This window comes from Pseudoliparis swirei, chromosome 6 (assembly GCF_029220125.1).
Source record: "Pseudoliparis swirei isolate HS2019 ecotype Mariana Trench chromosome 6, NWPU_hadal_v1, whole genome shotgun sequence".
Taxonomy (NCBI): Eukaryota; Metazoa; Chordata; class Actinopteri; order Perciformes; family Liparidae; genus Pseudoliparis; species Pseudoliparis swirei.
In genome coordinates, this window is record NC_079393.1 from 24336043 (window position 1) to 24347879 (window position 11837).

The 11837-nt window shown below is 46.4% G+C and overlaps 1 protein-coding gene across 2 annotated transcripts; it reads left to right on the forward strand.

Annotated features, from left to right (window-relative positions):
• The first annotated feature begins 1458 nt into the window (after positions 1-1458).
• On the forward strand, positions 1459-11257 carry ano10b (anoctamin 10b). Of its 2 annotated transcripts, XM_056416091.1 has the most exons (16): positions 1459-1587; positions 1687-1764; positions 3095-3345; positions 3682-3855; positions 4513-4650; positions 5158-5274; positions 5461-5577; positions 6698-7033; positions 7153-7335; positions 7542-7597; positions 7712-7786; positions 8391-8555; positions 8669-8860; positions 8976-9113; positions 9259-9375; positions 9469-11257. In XM_056416091.1, exons 3-16 carry the CDS (start codon positions 3102-3104, stop codon positions 9478-9480), a joined length of 2064 nt encoding a protein of 687 aa, XP_056272066.1. In that variant the 5' UTR covers positions 1459-1587; positions 1687-1764; positions 3095-3101; the 3' UTR covers positions 9481-11257. The 2 variants fall into 2 exon arrangements, with proteins under 2 accessions (XP_056272066.1, XP_056272065.1); XM_056416090.1 differs by lacking the exons at positions 1459-1587; positions 1687-1764 and having other exon boundaries at positions 1773-3345.
• Positions 11258-11837: the final 580 nt, after the last annotated feature.

Genomic DNA, 11837 nt, shown 5'->3' on the forward strand with positions numbered 1-11837 from the left:
AAAAAGAAGATGTTGACCTTTTCATGACCTTGACCATGACCTTTGACCCGATCGATCCCAAAATATAATCAAATGGTCCCCGGATAATAACCAATCATCCCACCAAATTTCATGCGATTCGGTTTAATACTTTTTTACTTATGCGAATAACACGCATACAAATAAATAAATAAACTAGAACGGGCACTCGGTAGAGCGCATACCTTCGCATATCACAAGATTGGGCATTGCATTATGAACATGTTGGCATTAGTTGCATGCCAATTGGATAAAAATTGACCGTGCTATGGTAAAAAGAAGATTTTGACCTTTCCATGACCTTGACCTTTGACCCGATTGATCCCAAAATCTAATCAAATGGTCCCCAGATAATAACCAAACATCCCACCAAATTCCATGCGATTCAAGAAGATGTTGACCTTTTTCATGACCTTGACCTTTGATCTTTGACCCGATCGATCCCAAAATCTAATCAAATGGTCCCCGGATAATAACCAATCATCCCACCAAATTTCATGCGATTCGGTTTAATACTTTTTGAGTTAGGCGAATAACACGCATACAAATAAATACGCGGCGATCAAAACATAACCTTCCGCATTTTCAATGCAAAGGTAATAAATAAATAAATAAATAAATACACGGCGATCAAAACATTACCGTCCGCATTTTCAATGCGAAGGTAACTAGAATGGGCACTCGGTAGAGCGCAAACCTTCGCATATCACAAGATTGGGCATTGAATTATGAACATGTTGGCATTAGTTGCATGCCAATTGGATAACAATTGACCGTGCTATGGTAGAAAGAAGATTTTGACCTTTTCATGACCTTGACATTGACATTTGACCCGATCGATCCCAAAATCTAATCAAATGGTCCCCGGATAATAACCAATCATCCCACCAAATTTCATGCGATTCGGTTTAAAACTTTTTGTGTTATGCGAGTAACACGCATACAAATAAATAAATAAATAAATAACTAAATACACGGCGATCAAAACATAACCTTCCACATTTTTAATGCGAAGGTAACAATAAGAGATTAGAAAACATAATGCAACAATAAAAGATTAGAAAACATAATGCTCTATGCCCCTACCCTCCCTCTCCCCCGCTATGATAATCACATTGCAACCTTTCACATTCCTCTCACGGCCCCTTTTAGTGCTTCAACCCTCGGTCTGAGAACCACTGCGGTACGGTTTTTATGTGTGTCAGACTCGTTTTGTTTGGATACAGTAACGGTCAGCAGGGCTCCACTCTGGTTTGACCCCACATGTTTTTCATAAAGCCTCAAACCACAGTGCCGTTGCCCCGGAGCATCTTTAGGGGTGTGTGTGTGTGTTTTCTCACACAGCTGACACCGACTATAGCCGAGCCAGTTGGAGCAGTAGGACCCAGTGGCAGCAGTAAAGCAGAGCGCTGGCTGGAGGGAGGAGTCTGACGACAACCAAACAACCCTCCACACCCTGCAGTCTCTGGACGTTCCTCCGCATTCCTTCCATAATCGCACACACACACACACAGATATATATATATATACTCGCACAGAAAGCTGGGAGGACCCAGACACTGAGGCTGGGTAAGTGTGTGCAGAGAGTGAGAGTGTGTTGTGGGTGGTTTCTATTCAAAACAACTGAAGAGTTGTTGTCTTTGTGTTCATTTGTGTGTGTTGGAACAGGAGGAGTTGGGAGGAGGGGTTGTGGGCCTGCTGTAGGACCAGAGACCAGAGAACCTCATCATCACCGCTCCCCACCAGGTGCTGTATTTCCTGTACATGCCTCTCTCTCGATGTCATCGGCGCTTTCAGCATAACTGTCACTATAGGAGAGACAGAAATTACCACAATTACTTCCTGAGAGGCGGAACAGGGGACTGAAACTAGAGCTCCGTGTACAGTATGCAGACTCCTGGAAGACTGCGGCTGTCTCACACAACCAGCCTGATGCGGTTTTAATGTAATAGCTGCTGATGCAAATGCAGAAATGAAAGTCATAACGGTCAAGATATGATCAAATATGTAAATGAGGGGGTCATTAAAATGAAAAGAGTCATCTCAGAAAGGAGGTTAGAAAGCTTGGCACACTAACCGAGTCCTTAAACTGGGAGAATGGGAGGCATAGACTCTTTATTGCCTCGTGACTGGGCTCATAAAATGATGAATAAATAAAGCAATGACAGTGGAGCTCATGCTGATGTTAGGAGGGTTTAATGTTTACCGTGGACTTCCTCTGTTTATTCACACAAGTTTCAGCTGAATTGTACTTTGGCCCGCCATTAGTCTCGCAGGTGTTTGGTCACAAACCGTTGGCAATTAGAACTGACGATAAGCTCAGAAGTTTCATGTCTGAACCAAAGGACGTTAAAGTCCATCCAGTAAGATGAGGAGACGTCTCCCGAAAACATTTGTGCCAAATGTAATAGCAATCTATGCATGAGGTATTTCACTGGAAGACAATAATGTCAACTCTGTACACAATCTGTCCTTCTGTACACATTACATCTATTGCATCTGTCCATCCTGGAGAGGGATCCTCCTCTGTTGTGAAATTGGGCTATACAAATAAACTGAATTGAATTGAATTGAACTCACCGGTGGCACGATAGACAAAGTCCAGGTCCGCCAGCGCCAGAGGGATTTATTCAAATCAATTCAATTCAATTCAATTCAATTCAGTTTATTTGTATAGCCCAATTTCACAAATTACAAATTTGTCTCGGAGTGCTTTACAATCTGTACACATAGACATCCCTGCCCCAAAACCTCACATCGGATCAGGAAAAACTCCCAAATAACCCTTCAGGGGGGAAAAAAAAGGAAGAAACCTTCAGGAGAGCAACAGAGGAGGATCCCTCTCCAGGATGGACAGGTGCAATAGATGTAATGTGTACAGAAGGACAGATTTAGAGTTTAAATACATTCAATGAATGTGACATCCTCTGGGGACCATGTGTAATGCAATTATTTTTAGAGGTTCACCAACCCAACGGTTCTTTGAAGGTGATCACCCCCCTAGCTCCGCTTTTAGGATGGAAAACAGTCAGCGTAACGGCGGGCGGTCATGTGTCATGTTCACATTTCTTCACAGTCCCAGCATGAAGAGGGCAGACGGTGATGAAGACGGCGGCGACAGTGAATCAGCCGAGCGGCCGGAGGCCAAGACTCCAGCGAGCAAACTGGGTGCTGCCACCGTCGGATCGGACTGGACCAAAGTCAGTTGCCCCTGCTGCGTCTCGGAGCGGGTCGAGCCGTTGGTCCTGGTGAAGCTCGGAGAGAAGGTTCGCCCGGAGACGAAGAGGTGGCTCATCCGAGTGATCGGAACGCCTCAGAAAGATGGAGGTGAGGGCTCGGATAACGCTGATGAGCTGAGGAGTCCTGCAGAGCTCACTGGTCCGTCTGCATCGTACCGGAAGTCTATTGAATGTGGTCGTGGCCTGGAGGCTGTCGAGCATTTAAAGCATCTAGCAGTAACCCATTTGCAATATCAATATAGTTACATGAATACGTTAATGTACATTTTAATATTCAAACTACCGTATTCGTTACATCCTCATGTTGTCCAGTTAAATGTCGCTTCATAAACATAAAGCTCAAACTAACTAAGACAGAACTCTTTAACTTCTCAGTTTTTTTTAATAGTATATCAAATATATTATCACTGTCCCCCCCCCCCAGGCGCTGCATTGCTGGCCCACCCGGGTGAGGACGCCAGTGGTGACATCATCGTGCTCTCCGCCCCGCGCTGCACGTTACTTAAAGCCACGGAAGAGTTGGGTCTATGTAAAATGTACCACACCGAGGAATTGGAAGCCTTCTCCTACAACGACAGAGACAACTTTAAGAATGCAGGTACTGGCCCTGAAGGCACATTACATGAATCATCATGACAAAACAAAAAAAAGCATTTAAAATGGTATGGCAAGTGTTACTGCCTCCATGCTTCCTTTACCAGTTGCTCAGATTTATATATATTAAAATACAGAGTCACATGTAGCATTACTAAATTAGCATGGTAGCATTGCAAAGCACCTCTAGATAAATTTGAAGTATTATTATTATTGTGAGCATGTCAGCATGCAGATGTTAGCGTTTAGCTTAAAGCAGTGGTTCTCAACTCCACCCACCCCCCCCCCCCACCCCCAGATGTTTTTTAACAGCACTTAGACGTTGTCCATTGGGCTCCAGGCACTGTGGATGTTTGGTGCATTCTGGGACTTTTTATTCTCCCTGTAATCCCACGTCAGAAACTTTGACTCCCAGAAATACTTGTTAAAATATATTCGCCAATTATGTCAGTGGAACATGAAGTGAAAAAACAATCCCCGGTCTAAAATATGTTATTTTACTTTTCCACACACTTTTCCTGGCAACCCCCTGAAAGCATCTCCTTTTGGGGTTCCCCGAACCCCGGGTCCAGAACCACAGACTTAAAGCGTCCACCATGCCAATGAGCAGGTTCTCGTGTGCGTTTGTTTTCATACCCGTCTCCCTTCTCGTGTGTGACAGACAACATGGAGGTGTTCCTGACCCTGGCGGAGCGGCAGTACATCGTGAAGTACGAGCTGGACGGTCTGCGGGCGCAGAGGGACCTGAGGGTACCCGGCCTGGCCGACAACTACACGCTGCAATACCGCGACAACGTCTGTGAGTGCTCTCCCATGCCGGTGTGGAAGTCTCCATCAAGTGGGAGGAAAACATTTTTTTTTACTGGGAGGAGTTCTGTTTTTCAATTAGTGGCTTAATTTGACAAGGATGGAAACTCACTTGTTGCACTTCTCTTCACATTGCACAGACTCTCCTCCAGTTCATAGACTATGTCTTGAGCAATCTCATCAACAACTTGTTTTTATGACACATTGACAGCAATGTTGTAGAAACTCCACATTCAGCTAGTGTCCACATGCAGAATCTGCATCGATGTTCCGCTGACCTCAGCAGTTCTGCTCTCTCCTTTGCATTGGATCAAGAAATTGCTTCGGTCAGCATTGGCCCCCGGAGTGTGTGTGACGCACTGAGCGAGTGTGTTTTATTACCGTGTACGGTGTGGATTAGTCATCGCGTCTGACCCCTCTCGAGGCCACTCTGAGGTACTGTGTGTGTGTGTGTGTGTGTGCTCTTTCGTCGTGGGTATAACATGGAATGTTGTTGCAGGGCGGAAGCTCGAGTCAGCGGGTGTCATCGTGGACACACTTCCCCTCCACAACCCGGAACAACTGAAGGATCTCAGTGAGGCCTGGTATTCTGGGAATCAGCTGGCTCAGCCTCTGGGTAAATACAGCACACACACAAACACATGACTGCACACACACACACACACACACACACACACATGTATGCAGATGTGATTTGGCACACACAATATTCAAATATATCAGAATTTGCAATGGCTGCCTCTTGAATTGATGCAACCAGGCGTCCACTGACACCCGACAACCCGTCTGCTGCTCTGTCCAGATTCAGTCAACAAGTATTTTGGAAGCTCCGTGGCTTTCTACTTCAGCTTCCTGGACTTCTACACCTGGTCTCTGCTCCCGCTGGCCGTACTGGGCCTGACCATCACATACTTCTCATGTAGGTGTGCGGGTTTCCTTTATTTTTTGTGAATGTACACACACAGTCAAGTGTTCCCATTATAATGGAGACATGTGCATTTATTTTGCAAGCTACTTATAGTACCTGAAGCAAAAACCTGTTCACACCTTGAAAGGTGTCTTACAAGGCCGCTTGGTTTCAGCACATGTTACAAGGTGAAGTGACTCTGGTCTCCATGTGATGCTTATGTTGCACCCTTAACTTTAACTCTTCAATAACACTTCGTTCTTCTGTTTAGCAACATCTATTATACAAATTCCCTGGTTAAAGCAAGTATACAATGTGTTTTCTTCAGCCGGCTTATCACACCTGCCCTTCACACGGCCCTCTCTTAAAGAGACAGCGTCCCTCTCTTAAAGAGACAGCATCCCTCTCTTAAAGAGACAGCGCTCTCTTCCAAAGGGACAACGAGTACTTTCTTCCCTTCACAGATAGTATGTGCACAACACATGAATTACCTTTAACGCAAATTATAAGAAATGGACACCATTGAATTACATCAGTAAGATATATGAAATTACATTTCAGGGTGCTACATCTAACACCGAATGATAACAAAGGGACAAGAAAGGAAACAATAACACAGGTCTGAGAAGCCTCGAACGGTTTATGCGAGAATTTTTATTTAATCTCGTTATTTAAACAAATTAGATCACGAGCTAATTATCTTATCTTTTTGTTTGTTTTTTAAGATCGTCAGAAAAACTTGAAAAACTCTGTTCTCATGAGATAATAAGGTAATTAACTTATGATCTTGAGAAAATGTTTAACATTTCCCCGGCTGTTCTTGGCTCTCATCCTTCACTGCTCCTGGGAAAATGACTGTTTTTAGGTTACCTCTAACAGTGAAAGGTTTTGCCTGAGGGTGGTAGAGTAAAGACTGCTCGGTATGTGAGCATGTTCAATCATGCTGGCATACATATTTGTTATTGGAGGAATAGGACCAAAATGCTGAGAGACCAGGCGGAGGGGGGGAGGGGGGGGGGGTTCAGCTGTTTATTGGTAGGATAAGGGCACAGGAGCTTACTGGACAGGAACAATATATCAATAAGTAAATCAACCTGCCAGTTGAACACCGAGTTCTCCCCGCCCGTCACAGGGGAGGCCCAGAAGGAGATGAACGAGTCCGTCTCGGACTCGCCGGACACAAGTGACGAGGACTCGGGGCTGGCCGTCAGCGGTCACATGGTCCAGGCGGTCTTCAGCATGCTCTGGTCCACGGTGGTCATGGAGCTGTGGAAGCGCCGGAGCTCCTCCCTGTCCTACCGCTGGGGGACCATGCACCTCGCCGAGCGCTTCGCCGAGCCCCGGCCCGGCTTCCACGGCGACCTCGGGGTCAACCCTGTGACGCGTCGCGTGGAGCCGCTCTTTTCCGAATGGCAGCGGGACTTGCGGATGGCGCTGGTGTCGGTCCCGGTGGTGGGGCTCTTTCTAGGTACGACTGGAACTCTAAACTACACGTATACCTGAAACTGTGACCTTGCTGTTTGAAGAGGGCAAACCTCTCGGCTCCTCTCAGCTCTTCCTCAGCCTTGTGCGTCCCGCCCTCTGCAGGGTTGGTGGTCCTGGGGATGATGTGCTTCTACTGGGGGGAGGCCCAGGTGCAACAGCTCCACAGTGACTGGGACTCCCTGCTGTCTCAGGCGCTGCTCTACGCGCCCTCGGTGCTTCACATCGCCTACGCAAATGCACTGGGCACCGTTTACTGGACGGTGGCCCGATCCCTGACTGAATACGGTGAGAGAGACGGAGGGAGGAGACGCTGGTCTCGTATTGGTGATGGTTTGCGTTGGAAACCGATGTTGAGGCTGAGGTAGAAGGGAGATGGGAGGGGGAGACGGGGGACTCGACGGGAGTCATTCGGCCGATCGGGTCGTGCGAGCGTACCAATAGTTCATGATGTTTGTGATCGGCCAATAACTCCCCCTTGTGTGTCCCTTTAGAGAACCATAGGGAGGAGTCCGCCTACGAGAACCATCTGACGGCCAAAGTCTTGGTGGTGAGTTTCTCCTCGCACTGGTTCTCCTATCCGGCCGTCATAGCTCCATACCTCCTTTTAACCCAGGAGACGCTTTCACCCGGCTCTTGTCTCTCTCTCTCTCTCTCCCTCCAGTTCACCTTCTTCAACTGCTTTGCAGTGCTCTTCCACATTGCCTTCTTCAAGCAGGACGTGCCTTTGCTTCGTAAGGTAATAGCAACAAACCGTCCCCCGGTCTCAGTTGAGTGTTGTGTCTCCGAGCAGGGACCCCCAGTGGTTGAGCAACGCAATTCCCTAAACTTGGCCAACGTCGCTCTGCGTTCGGAGAATGTTCTCGTACCCCCGATCGACTTGCCACCGAGACTCTGAAGCTTCTTAAAAGTCCTCAGCGCCTGCTCCAAAGGAGCTCTCTTCAAAGGATAAGATGCCTTTGATCTTTACCGGGAACTTTACGTAACTGTCAGGAGTAAAATTCTTAAACACATTATCATTTCGAAGAATTGTGTTAAGAGTTTCGCACTTTGATCTAGGATGCTCCAAGAATAAGGTCCCTTGTGGCTAATGTGAGTCAATAGCCCCCCCAAAAAAGCTGGATCCCACAATTCCCATAATGCAACTTGATAGTGTGTCTCATTAGGCCCTCCCTGTACCTGTCTTTTGAACTTCACCTACCTTGCTTGTAAGACGTTCTGTTAAAATGTAGTTTCTCAACACAGGCTGAGAAAACCTGTTTGCCATGTTGAAGCTGGGGGGGGGGGGGTTCTCCTCTGTGTTTTCAGTGAATGAAATACAATAACATTCTCTTTGTCTGAAGCGCCTGGCGTCTCTGCTGATAGTGACCCAGCTGTTGAACCAGGTGACAGAGGTGGTCATACCCTTTCTGGTGGACCGGTTCATCAGCGCCCCCCACAGGACAGAGAGCGAAGACGACCCGCAGGAGGACCAATTTAGGAACCAAAGCACTCTGCCTGTTTTCCCCGTGAGTGTACAGCATGCAGATTAACAAAATTAATTAAAATGTACACGTAAAGACCTGAAAAGCCACTCTGGCAGCGTTCTGACGCGGCTTCTTGTTTTTTCTTCCCGCCACAGGGCTTGTTTGCGGAGTACATCGAGCTCCTGGTGCAGTTTGGGTATCTGAGCCTCTTCTCCTGCGTGTTTCCCCTGACGGCCGTGCTGCTGCTCCTCAACAACCTGACGGAGATCCGAACGGACGCCTACAAGATCTGCAAACTCTTCCGGAAGCCCTTCTCTCCGCCCGCGGCCAGCATGCGCGTGTGGCAGGTCGGCGGCAAAAACAACAACAACACAACACAACTAACCGCGACGTGAACGGGGGTGGGACGCGGCGGCCGATGCGTCACACCTCGAGTCATGGCGTCACTGTCCTGCGTTTCAGGTCGCCTTTGAGATCCTGAGTTTCGTCTCTGTGGTGTCCAACTGCTGGCTGCTGTTCCTGTCGCCGTGGTTGCAGAAGGTGTGCCAGGAGGGCGGGTTGAGTGGCACCAACCTCCTGCTATTGGCTGTTCTGGTGGAGGTAAGAAACACGTTATAATAGTGAAAAGAAAAAAAATCACAGAATGCCAAATGGTTGGTTTCACCTTTCTGTGTTAGAATAGAAAAATATGAAATTACTATAATTTTTTGTTTTCGTCGCCTTATTTTTTATTTTTGGTTTGCAGCACCTGCTGATCTTGGTGAAGTTGTTGATGGCGGTGCTGATACCCGATGAACCGGCCTGGGTCCGAAAGAAGAGGGAGCATATTGAGTTCACATCCATGCAGGCCCTGAGAGAGCAGGTTAACCCCTCCTTCCGCCATTTACGCTTCACTTTTCTTTTGTGTTGGATGTTTCGCTTCATCGGCGTGACTCCCCCCGTTCTTGTGTTCCAGAAGCTGCGCTGAGAGGGGGGGTCTCGATCGCGCCCACCGAAGCGGCGAGCCGTTGCTTGTGTTGGCGCCGCTTCCACGAGAAGACGGTACCGGCCTCAGCGTTGTGTGGACCCGCGTCGGAGAAGAGCCTCAGACCTTCAGCGGGCTCCCAAACACTGCCCCCTGTACCCGTTAGTGGTTCTGCTGCTCGCATTAATGCACTGTTTTTAAGATGCACACTCATATTACACGCACACTGTAAGTGCCACTGAAACAGCAGCCAAAGAGTGTTTCATTTTAAATATTAAGACTGCAAATGGAATGTATGGATTATGTGTGCAGACGCCCGCTAAAAAAAGTATTTGGCATGCTAACGGAGGTTTTCACAGGGTTGGTCTAGATTTAATGGGGATGTTGAATCCCTTTTGCTACAGTACGTACAGTCAGTAGTTACAGTCGGAAGTATTCGATGTTACCATCAGAGTCCGAGGCAGAAACAATAGAATATGTTTTGGGTTTCTTTGTCTGGAGTAGTGTTTTTGCTCACATCACCTATAGTGATGAGCCATAGTTAGTGTCATAATAAGAGGAGAGTATTTATCGCTGCGTACCAGTTGCAGTAGAAAATACCAAACAAAGCAAGTCTTTAAGACAACAAGAAACGTATCTATCTCCTTCAAGCTGCTCTAACGGTTCCCTCGTCAACATGCAGAGCATTAATATACCACCAAATAGCTTTTTGATAGTGGAGTAATGACTCCCTCTGCGTGCTGTAATCCGAGCTTCTCCTCGCTTTGTTACACAGTCGTGCCTGTTAGCACGTAGCGTAGCGCTCACCCCGCTGGTTATCACTGTTAACTTCTTCAGCACTGTTAGTGCTGTGAAGCACCTCTTAGATGCGAGCTGCCAGCATATCGAGAGGCAATAGATGAGCTCTGCATCTTCACTTTTGGACAGCTTTAACTATAAAACCTTATAATAATGAAACCACAGAGAATTATCACCCGCCTGTGGTCGACGGAGCATCACTGCATCTCTGAGCTCATCTTTTGGTTTTTATCGTTGCCGTTTCGATCGACTCGCACTGAATTGAGTTGTTTTCCAAAAAGTAAGAACCACTAAGATCGAGGCTGAGGAGCAGGTGGATACCAAACACCAACAGGAGAGGGAATATTGGACCGTGGCACATCTGTGACGCGCCATGAACACAGCAAATGATGAACCGACATTTGATTGGCTTCGAAAGTGACGGAGAGCTACCAAAGAGCCGCTGTGTGCTTTTATTATATTAGAAATGTAAATATTTCTTAAATGTGTGTGGGTTTCCGTCTTCTACCTGTTCTGTGCCTCTAAGAACGCCTGCTGTGCTGCGACAACCAATTCTGCTGTTATTCTATATTTGATATACATTTGATGAATCCTCCGGGGAAGTCCACCATTTCTTCCACACTTGCCTGTCGGTGGCATATTGCTTTTTCCTTATTAAGTTATTGACTTTAAGAGTTATTATTATTCTTTCCAGCCACCAGGAGGCACTGTAAGCTTTCCATGTCATTCCACGTGCAGCTTTTCACAGTAGATGCCCTGGTGGCCTCAGTGAAGATGCAGAAGTGAGGTGATGCTTCCTCATGCGGTAGTAAATGTGCACTCCTGACATTAATTATACGCCTGTGTGTGTGTGTGTGTGCTCTTTTTTGAAGGGTTTCTGAAGAGATAGTGAAGGTTAAAACTTTTAGATAATCTGGTTTCAGGTCAGAAAACGGAGGTTTAATGTTTTGCCCTTTCAATAAACTCACAGAATGAAACTGCGTGTCTCACTCTTTGAGTGGATTCATTCATTTGACTAAATGAGGAGTGGATTCATCATTTAGTCCATCAACACAAACCTATTGTCATGCTACAACAATATAATACTAAGGTATTTGTTCAATAATGTACTATGCATGGCTTTTTATGACTTATACAACATTTTTCGACATATACTCGACTTTTTTTTGACATGCTCTACTTAGTGTACTCTTTCATTCTTTCAGGACATACTTCATTTAGACTGTAATCCGAGCTTCTCCTTGCTTGCATTTTTAGTGCCTGTTAGCACATAGCGTAGCGCCCACCCTCTGGAGAACACTGTTGACTTCTTCAGCACTGTTAGCGCATGACATTCTTAATACTATTGTTTTTTTAATGACTTTTAATGATACTTATTTAGCATTCTAGTCTCCTCCAGTCTTTTTTCCCCAACATTTACAAAAACATGTCTAAATGACGACCCTGGCTCTTCGTTGTAAACAAACTGTTATGTTGGTACTTGTATACGCTGATGACCTGATGATGTCCTCACAATGTAATGAGGACCAGCAATTTCCAAAACTGCGACGCCATTGGTCGCA